At 51.0% G+C, this 12,630-nt stretch overlaps 1 protein-coding gene across 1 annotated transcript in view; it reads right to left on the bottom strand.

Moving 5' to 3' along the window:
- Positions 1-12,595, bottom strand: part of STK11IP (serine/threonine kinase 11 interacting protein) — a gene marked incomplete at its 5' end in the record, with an annotated part of 18,553 nt that extends 5,958 nt beyond the window's left edge. The window contains 16 exons of the mRNA XM_026039062.1: positions 1,003-1,482; positions 2,599-2,794; positions 3,550-3,660; positions 4,576-4,766; positions 5,365-5,742; positions 5,853-5,934; positions 6,254-6,421; positions 6,909-6,950; positions 8,310-8,399; positions 8,479-8,582; positions 8,755-8,884; positions 9,109-9,180; positions 9,369-9,476; positions 10,368-10,463; positions 10,759-10,833; positions 12,359-12,595. Coding sequence (XP_025894847.1) covers positions 1,003-1,482; positions 2,599-2,794; positions 3,550-3,660; positions 4,576-4,766; positions 5,365-5,742; positions 5,853-5,934; positions 6,254-6,421; positions 6,909-6,950; positions 8,310-8,399; positions 8,479-8,582; positions 8,755-8,884; positions 9,109-9,180; positions 9,369-9,476; positions 10,368-10,463; positions 10,759-10,833; positions 12,359-12,595 — 2,560 coding nt within the window. The remainder of the gene's footprint in view (positions 1-1,002; positions 1,483-2,598; positions 2,795-3,549; positions 3,661-4,575; positions 4,767-5,364; positions 5,743-5,852; positions 5,935-6,253; positions 6,422-6,908; positions 6,951-8,309; positions 8,400-8,478; positions 8,583-8,754; positions 8,885-9,108; positions 9,181-9,368; positions 9,477-10,367; positions 10,464-10,758; positions 10,834-12,358) is intronic.
- Between the last annotated feature and the right edge of the window lie 35 nt (positions 12,596-12,630).

Here is a 12,630-nt window from a genome sequence, read left to right as displayed (position 1 = left end):
GGCCCTGCCTGGACGCTGGCCAATGAGGCACAGAGGCCATGGTGACGTCACCAGCGCAGCCTGCGGCCAAGCCAGGAAGGGAGCCGTTCTCCACACTACGTCCACCAGGCTGTCCTCAACAGGAACTCTTTCCTGGCCTCAGTTCTCTGAACTGGCGTGCTGGGATCTGCAGCAAAGCAAGGGCCTGCGTTACTCGGTACGGGTCTGGGAGCACTCGAGGCTGAACACGTTTAGGCAGTCCTAAACACTGGTCCTCTTCTGAGTCCTCTTCAGAGGCACAGCTGCCCTGACAGACTGGGAGAGACCTCTGTAGACAACAGTCTCGCAGGTTTCAAATCAGGGCCAGAGAGCACCTGCAACAAAAGCCACTTGTGGGGTTGGAGCAGATGGGATCCAGAGGTCCTTTCCAAATTCAGGATATAAACCATGTGCCCAAGAACAAGCAAAGACAGTCTGCCACAACAGAAATCCAAGACCCTTCACGTAAAGCTCTTTGCATACCTCACCCTGACTGCAGGCTTCACAACACCCCTCCCAGGGGCACACAGGCCCTTCGTTGGGAGAGGTTTAGCCATCTCAAGTCATCACCAAGACCATGGAAGCAAACACAAGGAGCTGCAGATCATGGACCAGAGCCTTCAACAGACACTCCAAGATCACACTGCATTTAAGCCACACAGACAGGGACTATTGTTTGTAGCTTTCTCCAAAGGTAGCATTCCAGCTGGCATCTCAGGGGGACCGCAGGAACCCAGCACGCCTGTGACTGGGTGGCAAGCTCTTGCTCTGCTCACAGTCTGGGCAACAGCGCACTCAGTTTTCCCTGCCTTCAGGCCTGAGGAAGGAACAGAAGGGCCCGAAGCACCCTGCTCACAAGCACCACAGCCACTGCTCGTGCTTGCTGCCCCCTTGTCCTGCATCAAGCAGCAGGCCTTGCAGACAGCGCCCACCTCCAGGCTGTGCACAGCACCCCTCCACCCCGCACAGCGCCTACATACTCACGAGGACTGAGATTCCAGGTGTCCTCGGACTCGGAATTCAGCGACAGCTGGGAAGGAGTGGGCCCATGAGAGACACTGTAGCGGTAGCTCCCCGTCAAGCCGCCGTCACTGGTGTCAGTGGGACCGAAGAACAGGTTTTTCATGCTCGGCTCCTTCTTCCCACAGGCCCCATCCAAACTAGAATGGGGAGTGCCATCGGACTCGCCGCAGAGCTCCGGGGTCCTGGTGCTGTTGCTGGTGTCCACCTCAGAGCTGTCCTCCCCACCAATGTAGAACTTCCCACACTCACTGGTCAAGGCAGGCGCTTCCTCTGGGCCTTCTTGCTGGCTGTCTCCATCCAGAACAGATTCTGAGAGGTCATCACTCGTGCCATCGCCACCGGGTGGCAGGGATGCACTAGAACACATTTCCGAAGGCAGGATGACCACATGGTCGCTGCAACAGCTGGGACAGACTATGGGCTCACCAGGCACTGCAGCATCTGTGAAAGACTTCATCAGGGATAGACCAAAACAAGAACAGCTCTTCCCTAGCAGCATTTTTTTCCAGCAAACCACAAGCCCTCCCTTTCAAAACAGACAGGAGCTGCTGACCCTCCTTCCCAACATTCACTCACTCCACACTACACTCTGAGCTTGGGACTTCTACTACCCTGGGGGAGGAAAGTGCCCTGGGGAAGAACATAGTGCTGTAGACAGGACAGCACCTTCTACGCTCACTGCAGAGTCCTCCAACCCCAGGTTACTTCATTGAAACAGCATCCCAAGCTAAGGCTGGGCATTCTCCACCTTTAAACCCAGAGAAACTCTCAGAAACTCAGTTATCAAAGGATGCCTAATCAGCACTGGTGATATCTCAGCCAAAATACTGCATCTGGTTTCAGACACCCAAAGGAAAATATGGACTAATGGGAAGCAGTATAAAGGAGACTAGCAAGAATAACTGGATTGTAAAAGATATGACTGACAAGGAAATTATCTAGGGACTTCAGCTTATTTAGTCTAGAAGAGAGATGTCAAGACTGGGGGAGTGGGTGGGAGAGCAACAGCTCTAGAGTACAAAAAAAAAAAGGAAAAAAAATCTCCATAGGAAAGGTAGAAATAGGCTTAAGATTATGGTCAGGGAGACTTCAGCTAGGGCAGCACTTTTCTGATGACTAACAGCCAAAGTTTTATCTGAAATAGTGGAGGTAGATTGCCCTTAAACCTCCATCAGCAAAGGTCAGCTGGACTGACCACGCTTTACGTAGAGCAAGCGATTACTTTAAGGCCTCTCCTACACCAAGGATCTGTGGACCAGCTACCATTCTCCAGCACTACTACCTTCTCCCAGAGCTGGGGCCATCCACATTGGGGTACTGGTTGTTTAAACAGTAAAACAGCAGCTTTTTTTCTGCTGGCACGCAGGCAGCGAGCACCTCTTCCCCGATACCCAGGACCAATCCAGTTGTGCCAAGTCAGACTGCACCCCACAACACATTTCAATTCCAGTGCAACCAAGGCTTTACCCACCCCTATATAAGCCATACTCTGCACTCTAGCTGTCAGAGGAGGCCTCTCTGGGCATCAGGCATCCTTTTGTGGGGACTATGTCCTACCTCGATCTGAGGCAGCTAGGGTCTCCAGTCTGCCAGCATCTCCAGCGTCTGTAGAACATAAACCTTGCTGCCAGGGAGCCAGGGACTGGAAGAATTCCTGCTTGCATTTCAGGCACTGGAGCTTTGCAAGTGCCTTCTCTTGGTCCTGGTTTCTTTGATTCTCCTCCAGAGCTGGCATCAACACTTCAAGCACACTCTAGAAGCAGCAGCACAGAGGAAAAGAGTGCTAGCAGGCAGACTGCAACTGTCCCAATAAAGGCAGTCTCTGACATCAGTAGGTCTTTTCACGTCTCCTCACAGCATTTCAGGGTGCAGGACCATAGCCCAAAGCAGCAGGACACAACAGCTAGTCTGTGAAAGCAACTTGCCAAAGGCACTGAACTTGACTGCAAAAACAAACCTTTTGCAAGTTGTGTCCTGCACCTAAATATTTATAGGCCTCAGGTTTCCCATCTGCTTGCAATTTCTCTGTAGCAGTTTGCTTAACTATGTGTAGGCAACAGCGCCTCAAGAAAAATACTTGGATTTGACAGCAGAATCACTATAAGCAGCAAGATTATCTGCATTTTGCACAGCTGCTAGAGGGCTCAACACAGGCCAGAGCACCATACAGCACCCAGGAAATACACCCTACATGTGCAAGACTAAGCTTTACTACTACAGCTTAGTTCCTCTTTCCCTAATGGAAAAACTACAAAGCTTTCTTCCCGAGAGCACGTTTTATACTTCAGAAGCTCCACTGCCCGTGGCCGTGCTCATGGAGCCCTCCACAGGTCATCTGCACAGCAGGAGAAACCCTGAGAACGCAGTCTAGGCATGAGCTGCCCAGCTGGGAAGGGGAGGCCAGATGCACACGTGCCCCGAGAAGAGCAGTTCTGCTGGCTACAAGAATCCAATGACTTTGCAAAAACACTGCTCTCCTCCCCATGCTTCCCCCATTAGCCTCCCCACCTGCAGACACTGCTCGGGGCAGTCATCAAGCACCACGTATTTGCGCTGCTGCCGGTCCTTGCGAATGTAGCTGAAGCGTAAGGTGAGAACAGGGAATACTCGTTCCAGGTCCTGCAAGAGACAAAAAACAGCAGCTCCAGGAAGACAGCACATTGCCCAAGACACAGACCATAATTGTGTGCAATTGTTGAAAATATGGCCAGAGCACTGGCACTTTGTAAACCTTGAAAAGTCCTCCCAGAAAGACCTTGATGGCATTGAGGAGCTTGGTAAAGTGGGATTGTAGGGGAGGAAGCGTGAAGTGCTGAAGACAACTATAAGCTTTACAGCTCAGAAGAATGTGTCTCATACCTTGTCAAGAAGGTATTTCAGAAGAACAGCATGCCACAAGCTTTAAAGATGTACAAGGGCAGGAAGAAAAATGAATTGGAGCTTTTGGGAAAAAAATGTTTTAGAGAAACCTGTGATCAAGTTCATGCACACATTGAGCATATTCTTTAAATCCTACCATGAGAAAAGTGGTTTCTAAATTCCCTTTCCAAAAAGCACACAAGCAGATCAGGATCAGTAGTTCCAAAGCAAACACCTAGAGCAGATGGAGGGCGAGTGATAGCGCAGGCGGCAGCTTTCCAAGGGTCACAGATGAGCTAACCTCAGTGCTGCACTGAGGAAGAAAAGGTTGAGTCCACAGAGATCCCTCCAAGGCAGGAATATCCCATGGAGGAAGGGATGAGAAGGAGGTGCCTTCACTTGATTTAGGCTCCACTCGGGAAGTCCCACAAGCTGGAACAAGTCCAGCCATAGTTCTTTCAAATGCAGATTTGGAATAAAACTGGTGCTGATTTCTACTGCATTCTCACAGGCATCCTAAGCAATACACATGCATGTAGTCAAAGAGACTCAAATCAGGCTTTACAGGAAGTAGAAAAAAATTCCTACTGGGCACTCAGTGGCAGAAGCCCACGTGCAGAATGCTGGTTCATAGGGGAATAACATGCCCAAGGCCCACACAGAGGCATAACTCACCGCCCTCTTCCAGGTCATCTCAGAGGTCTCCACTTTCCGCAGGCACTTCAGTTCCAGCTTGTGGAGGACCCTGGCAGCCTTCAGCTCCACTTCAATCACATGCCTAGCTGTGACCCGAAGGAAGATCCAGTCTGGCTCTGGGTGGCCTTCACTTTCTATTTGGCTCACCAGCACTGGCTGGCAAAGGTCCACTGCCAAGCAAGACAAGCAGAGGTCAGGGCACACAGCAGGCCTTCTGGCCCAACCTCTCTCTCCCTCGGGATCATTACTTCCACCCACTCCTCAAAGGCAGACTGTGACTTAGGGCAACACACAGATACACACAGACACTAGGTGTAAAGCTGCAGAGCAACTGTACTCAGAAACAGCATTAAATGAAGGCAGCACTGCAGGTTCTCCAGGAGTTGACAAGTCCTGTGCTCCCTGCTCCCTCCCTTCCCTGCCACAGGAAGCACTGTAAAGCCATCCCCGTTTCAGCTGCAAGAGGGATGCAAGGGATAAAGACTGCAGGGTTTCTTCCTCTTGCAAAACGCCAGCACAGAGGCAGCCATACCCGAGTGTTAAGGAGGTGGCAGAAGCAGAGCAGCCAAGGCAGAAAAAGTGGCTTCAGCCTAGACTGAGGTCTCCCAATGATTCCCCATCCCTTAGCAAAGGTCTCAGTGTCTACTTGACTAAAGTCCTCAAAAGCCTCACAAAACTGTGCAGTATGATGAAACTTCAGGGATACTACATTTGATCCCTCTATTCTCAGTCAAACCCTTAAGTACATCAGTAAAACAACCCACTTACCTTCTGGCTTCTCTTCCTCCTCCTCCCCAAACATTAGCTCATCTGCCTCCTCTTCTCTTTGTTCTGCTCTCACAGGCACATCCACCTGTAGGTCGGGCTCTTCTTCCTTCCCAGCATCATCCTTTCCAGCATCATCCAAAGGTGGAGAGGATTCCTTCTGCAACACTTGAGGTTTTTCTTGCCCTGGGTCAAAGCTCTCATTCAGCAAGTCCACTGCAGCAGGTCTGTCTGTGATCTCATCCGCAGAATGGCTATGGGAGATGACAGGAATCTGGTCACGCTGCTCCATGTGCTTCTTGTACTGCAGCCAGTCAACACCAAAGCGGTCTCTGAAGCTGTCCATACGCTTTATCTCCTTCTGATGCTGCAAGACGAGGCCTGCACAGAGAAAAGCTTGGAAGTAGGGAGACAGTGACCGTGCCAGAGCACACACCCCTGACTGTGGGCTCTTCAGCTGCTGTGTTCATGAGGAAGAAGACAAGCCTCACCAGCAGACAGGGATAAAGCCTGGGACTCATGATCTGTGTCACTGGGCTCTGAAATGCTCGCTCTGCGCACTTTAACTTTTCCCTGGAAACAACAGGATAGGAATAGTTGGGAGGCATCAGAAAAATAAAAAAAACAAGAACAGTATCTGATACAGGTTCTGCCAGGCAGAAAGGTGCATGATTCCTGGCTGCTTCAGTGCAAAAACATCTCTCAAAACATCTGTTACAGAGGCTCAAGACAGACTTTAAGTTAAGCCCCTGCCTAGCACACCCCAGCACAGAGGCCCAGTACCACCCAGTCAATACTAGACAACACCGCACAGCACAGGACTTTATCAGACAGCCGTCTTCCTCTCCCAGCAGGTCAGATGTGAAGTTAAGAGGTGATGGGAATCCCAAACCTTGCATTTCTTCCGAGGGAGCCTGACAGTCACGTTCTCTGCTGGAGACTGGCTGTCGCTGAGGTCTGCGGCACAGGAGCTCTCCAGAGCACTGCGCTCCAGTGCAGTCTTCTCTGAGGTAGAAGTGTGGATCGACTGTGACACGCTGTGCACAAGCTTTGGAAGGTGCTAGGCCAAAGGAAGAGAATGTTGCCTGTGAGCATGAAGGTGATGCCAAGTAAACAAGCCACAACTTGGGCTGAGAACTTCCCTGCTCATCATCCCAAATATCGTCCACCTCAACAGAAGTGGTGACAAGTCCTGCCTGCTTGTCAATTGCTTGTCACAACTGCTCCAATTTAACTCAGTCTATGCCTTTCTTAAAAATAACATGTAGGGAAATGACAACTGTTTGTTTTGCTGATATGTAATTCAAGCATTAAGTGCCAAATAGTACCTGAATGGGAAACAGGCAGGGCTCCAAATTCTGCAGCAGTTCATAGCACAGAACAAGCTAATGGTCAGTCCCAACAATTACTAGGAATCAGCACCAACTGAGCCAAAAAGACTTGCTTCAAAAAGGCTAGTGAGCCAATACAGATCAAGTTGGACACATGAGGATGAGGAAACCTGTCAGACTTCCCAGCCACAAAGCACTTTACAGCACTGTACTTACCATTAGGTCCGACGAAGACAGTGGCTCTCCATCCAACAGGAACTGTAATTAGAGACCCATTGCAGTCAGATTCTATCTGGTTAACACTTATCCAGGACAGCACCTACACACTCCTGTTCCCCTTGAGCCCATCCCAGGGGGGCTCTTTGGCACACAGTCCTTGTACAAGACTGCAGGGATGACCAGAAGAAACCCTATTCCTGCCTATCCATCACTCCTTCAGTTGTAGCTACCTGACTTAAGAGCACACAAGGCCAGGAGGGACCGTTGTGATTTTCCTGTTTACAGACTGCAGGAGTCTCAGAAACTTTTCTAGGGCAATTTGCTTAAGTGATGACAGAAATCCTAGTGCAGTACTTTGTGAATTATTTTGGGAACTACTCATCTCCACCTCAAAGCTTACATCTTAATTTTAGCCTTAACTCCACCTAGCTCCCAGTTACTGGAGCTCAGCAAGCCCCTGCTTGCCAGACTGAAAGTGCTATAAACAGCACACTGCTCCTATGTCAGCTCTTAAATTGAAGAAGTCTCCCTTATTGCTCCCCAAGAACAATTAGATAAAAATCTGAAATCTCACACTAAGGTAGATTTGGCCACAGAGCATGGAGCAGTCCTGAAGGGAATCTTTCCTAACAACTAGGAAAAGTAATCTACTTCCTCCCCTGGACACTGGGTTTCATAGCAGATGGGCATAAGAGCTCTTTGCTAACTTATGAAGTATTCAAAGGTTGATTAGAATATGATTTTGCAGGTTAAGGAAAGAAAGTACTAAACAACACAAAAATAAAACCTCAGCAAAGCCTTGCTTCAAGATACAGTTTGATGACGATGAATCTAGACATTTGCTGCTAACGCGAAGGGCACTCCAGTGCTGCAGCACCTCTCACCCATCAACAAGCACTTTTATTTGCTAAACACTTTATTTTGGACACATTTATTTCAAAGCAGGCCACCAAAGTCTAATTTCAACACAGAATGCAAGGAAAACAGTAAAAATATCTGGCTCAGAGCAAAATGATGAGCAGAGAAAAGGAGGTGGTCACCCCTGCCAAAGCAGTATGTAATTAGGCAAGGTGGACTGAGTCAGCGAGTTACTTGATTGCAAAGCCCAGTTAAATAGTCACTATCTGTCAGGAAAAAAAGTCTGGGGACAATCAGTAAACAAAACTATTGAAGTAGACAGGGAGGATTAAAACTTGAGGTCTTGTTTACAAGTCAAATAAAGAGTCAATACTGGGCTCTGCCTGCCCTGGCCAACACCTTACTCAAATTTAAGTGTGAACTACTGAGCCCTCATTTTTGAAAGCTGAATCCAAGACACTTTCCCATTATTTCCCCATGTGCTTCAGAAGACCATAATTCTTCAACCCCGGGAGTGGAAGGCATTTCGCCAATACTCACACTGGAGGAGGCTGCCCTGGGAGACACATGCACGAGTGTTGCAGATCGGTGGTTTTGATGGAACCATAATGGGTTTCCCTCCAAGTACAGCTGGGTGAGGAAAATACAGAAATATTTACCAGCAACAGTGGCAAAGCCTCCACCTTCCAACCCACTAGTTTTCACATACCTTTTTTAAACAGTGCAAAGTGGACAGTGGTGCCAAGTGGGCATGTTCCAGTAGCAGGTTATAGGCCACATCCAGGTGCTGCAGATTTACTAGCTGTTCCACCCCTGCAAACAAAGCAAGAAGCCATCAGCATGCCAGAAGATATAACCTAGGAACCTTCTCCCTGCCCCTCGCCCCAAGGCTAGCAAGAATAGCTGCACCCAAGTTTTCAAGCTGGGTTCCTCCTGGAAGAGGGGAAGCCCTCCCACGGGAAGCACTCCTCCCCCTCGGGCTCACCATTAATGCTGTCAAGTTCATTGCTGCGCAGGATGAGAGTCACCAGCTTGGATCTGCTGAAGATGCCAAGGTTTGGCACCTTTGACAGGAAGTTGTAGGCCAGATTGAGGTATTCTAGTTCTGTAAGGGTCTGTTCGGAGAGAAGAGCAGCACCAGATCAATTGAGGCCTTAGCTCAAACTCTGCTGATCCTGAACACAGGCAGGGCACTAGCCCCTTCCTTTCTCTCCACGCTCCACACATGGGCACACCTCACCTAGCAGGCCACACCACAGCTAGCAGGCACGCAGCTATAGACCCATTCGGTAGCATGCTCTCCATACCCCCATTCTGGGGCTCAGCCTCAAATACTTACTGTTAGGTAGTGCTCACAGTCCTGGACCTTGTTGTGACTCAAGTTTAAGACTCTCAACACGTTCAGTAATTGCTGAAGGAAAAAAAAGAGACAAGATCAGAGCCCACAAGAGTCTCTACTGCAGCATGGGAGGCCTATCCTTCTGGGAGAAGCCATGAAAATGCATGCTGTCCCCTCTCACCCAAACCCATCAGCATCAATAGAAGAGCACCCAGTTCCTGGCCATGATCATCTGCTCTCATGCATTCTGCTCCACTCACCAGTGAGTCATCCAAGGCAGTGATCGAGTTATGGCTGAAGTTGACAGCCTGCAGTTCCAACCAGGGGAGAGCACAGCTCAGATCTCCACCACATGCTGAAATGATTTCCTAGGAAGAAGCAAAGAGCCACTCCTTGATGAGTACTGGCTGTTACAGCAAGAGCAGATGAAGAACAGAGAACAGCTAGTGAGAACAAGGCTGGCATTTTGTACCTTATGTCTCCTGTCTTGTCTTCACAAAGAACAACATTTAAGTCACTAGAGTCAAGTATTTGGATGTGGTGAGAGCAACACAGCTAAATATTTAGAAAGGAGCTGCTTTTGCACTTTCTACTCAAGTGCCAACAGTTATTCTAACATGTTACTATTGGTAAACTCTGAATTTTAAGCACAAAAATTCATTATTACAAAATCTGTTCGAGACCTTCCTCAAAGCACGGACAAAGCAGCAGATACCCATGCACTGGTCAGCTCTGGCAGACAGGGGATACCACACAGCACTCCGTGCCAGAGGACCATCTTCCCCAGCAGGCAGCAGCTGCTGTGCCCAGAGCCCAGCAGGGACCCATCATGCAGGTCTCCACAGCCAGAGCTTGCGTTCACATCTCAAAACCCCACTGAGAACCAGTGCAGACAGGACATGGGGGAACAGCGTTCCTCTATCAAATCTAATTAAAGAGCTGCAACCAAATAAACCTTGATTGGCTGCAGATCTTTGAATAGGGAAATGGCCTCACACACTGAACAATAAGTCATGCAAACATTGGTAAAAGTCAGAAAATCTTAAGCACCTTTGAAAGAGTGAGAGCATCAGAGCACAGCTGTGGAGCTAAGGAGGGATATTTCAGCAGTGAGTCATGAGTAGGACCCCAGAGCAGGGAGAGGGGAAGCCATACGCTGCATCAACTGATAAAACAGTGTCATCTCCCACATCTTCCCTGCTTGACGGGTTGTAGGATCGAGACAGTTTTCCCCGTGGGCTCTAAGAGACCTCACTCACCTCCAAGGTACTGATGCACTTGCAGCAGGTTAGAGATTCCAGCTGTGAATAGACTAATCGCAGTCCCCGAAGGCAGTGAGGAGGGACAGACTTCAACTGCAGCAGTGATAAGGAAACAAGGAGAACATGTGTGAGAATATTGCCATGTAAGAACAGCTGCCCATCTCTGCAAGCGATCACCCGTCTCCCTGCTGCAGCAGGCAGCCCTTCCATTCCACCCCTTGTTCATATCCAGGCTTGGCTCAAAGCAAAGGTTGCAGAAGCTTGGACTTAGCCTTCTAGGAAGACCACAGAAGCTGCCTGTCAAGAGCAGAGGTGTCTGCAGGCACCGAGCTGTGGCAGGAGCAGCCACACAGCAAGGCTCCAAGCCAGCTTCACCTCCCCTACTTACTTCCAAATGCCGAAGGGACTTGAAAGGGAAGATCTTCACAGCAGATTGCAAAACACAGTTTGGATCATGAACAAGCTACAGAAACAGGGAAAGAAACCTTGCATAAGTCTCAATTTGTGCTGTAGTGCTGCTATCTTGCAGCATCATATACAGGCCCCTACACCTCTGGTGTTCACCCCACACCTGCTGGCACCAGCACTGCCTCATTGCCCTGAAGCTCAAGTTAAAGAACAACTGTATTAACTGGCACAAGAGCCAGCACTGTCAGACATACAGCTCCATTTCTTCTCCCCTGCCCATATGGCTTCACCAGAAGCCTGTGGTTTCAGTGCACAGGGAGGTCTGACAGCTGAATTCCCCATCAGCCACCGCCACCAAAGCTACGACGCAGCGAAACATCTCACAGCTAGAGCTGTGTTTGCCAAACAGCTGAGCTGAACGAGCAAGCTGGTGGGAGGTGTGCACAGCCCTATCACTAGGGCAGGCTGGATAAGGCAAATCGCAAGCAAATACAAGGGGAAATAGCCGGCCGCCAGGTCACTGCTAACGTGAGAAGCTGCAACTCACTCCCTGCACTCTGCAGTAGAGCTGCAGCCTCTCTCACCACAGGAGAGCGAGGCCGTGTTCATTTTAAACCCGTCTTTTTTATGCTTTCTACAGTTGTTGCATAAACAGCACTTCAGAGTGACGGATGGAGTGGTTAACGCTGCTATCGCAGCCACCAGGGAACAAGCGGCGAGGCCACCCCTGCCAGCTCCATCTGGGCTCCCGGAGCAGTGACTCATCAGGTGCAGAACATAATCCGGAGGCCTCATCACCATCACAGCCCCCGCAGCCCGGCCGTGATGAATCACGGCACCGGCGCCTGCCAGCGCTAATGCAGCGCATCCAGCAGGGCCATTTGTGGCCACAAAGAGCTCCAGCCATCGGCTTTGGCAAAGTTTATTACAGCGCCATCCTTCATTTGCGTCCTGGCAATTTAATCACCTTCTATCTTCTCCCTGCGCCGTTTTTAGAAGCCGGGCTGGCCAATAAAAAGGGTCAGTTTCTCCAGGCGGATCTGTTGCTGTGGGGCTAACGGCAGCTTCCCTTTCCTTCAGGGCTTGTTATAGGAGGAGCCTGCAAACGGGGCTCCTAACAGACCAGGGGCTGCACCATCCTCCTGCCCGGGCTCTCCTGGCCCTGCCCGGGCAGCTGCGGAGGCTACAGGGCCCGGGCAGCCCCTGGGGCCTCTGCTCACCTCCAGCCTCACCCCACTGCTCTAAAAAGCCTCCCGGCAACGTTGGAATAAGGAGCTCTGTCTTGTGAAAACGCTGCAAAAGGCACTGCAGCACCAGGAACCGAGAACTCTGCCACAGCGCGTCCTCAGTGCCCGCGAGCCAAGAACTGGGAAATATAACATAGGGGAACGTATGTAACTGTAAGGGCATTACCAGAGCTCCTTCCCTGCCCCCTTGCAGGCCCGTTTCCTCCCCGCTCCCCCGCGGCGGAGCCCCAGGCCCGGTCCCGCCCCGCGCAGCCCCACAGCAGGAGCCACCCGCGGTTCCGCCTCTCCCGGAGCCTCCCCAACGGCGCCGTGCCCGCGGCGGCCGCGGCGCACCTTGAGCGAGCGGGTCTTCTGCAGCACGTCGAAGAGGAACTGCGCCTGCAGCAGCGCGGCCGAGTCGGCGGGGTGCGAGGGCAGCGCCACGAAGCCGCGGCCCTGGTTGCGCGAGCCCAGGTGCTGCTCGAAGAGGCGCGTGAGGTGCTGCAGGGCGGCGGCGGGCAGGCGCAGCGTGCTGCGCCCGGCCAGCACCTCGTCCCCTGCGGAGCGAACGTGAGGCACGGCGGGGAAGCAGGGCGCCCGCCCGCCCGCCCGCCCGGCCCCGCCGC

This window comes from Nothoprocta perdicaria, unplaced genomic scaffold (genome assembly GCF_003342845.1).
Source record: "Nothoprocta perdicaria isolate Ctin4 unplaced genomic scaffold, notPer1 scaffold_0, whole genome shotgun sequence".
Lineage (NCBI taxonomy): Eukaryota > Metazoa > Chordata > Aves > Tinamiformes > Tinamidae > Nothoprocta > Nothoprocta perdicaria.
The sequence above is the reverse complement of the archived record's forward strand: the minus strand, read 5'-3'. Positions and strand labels throughout refer to the sequence as shown.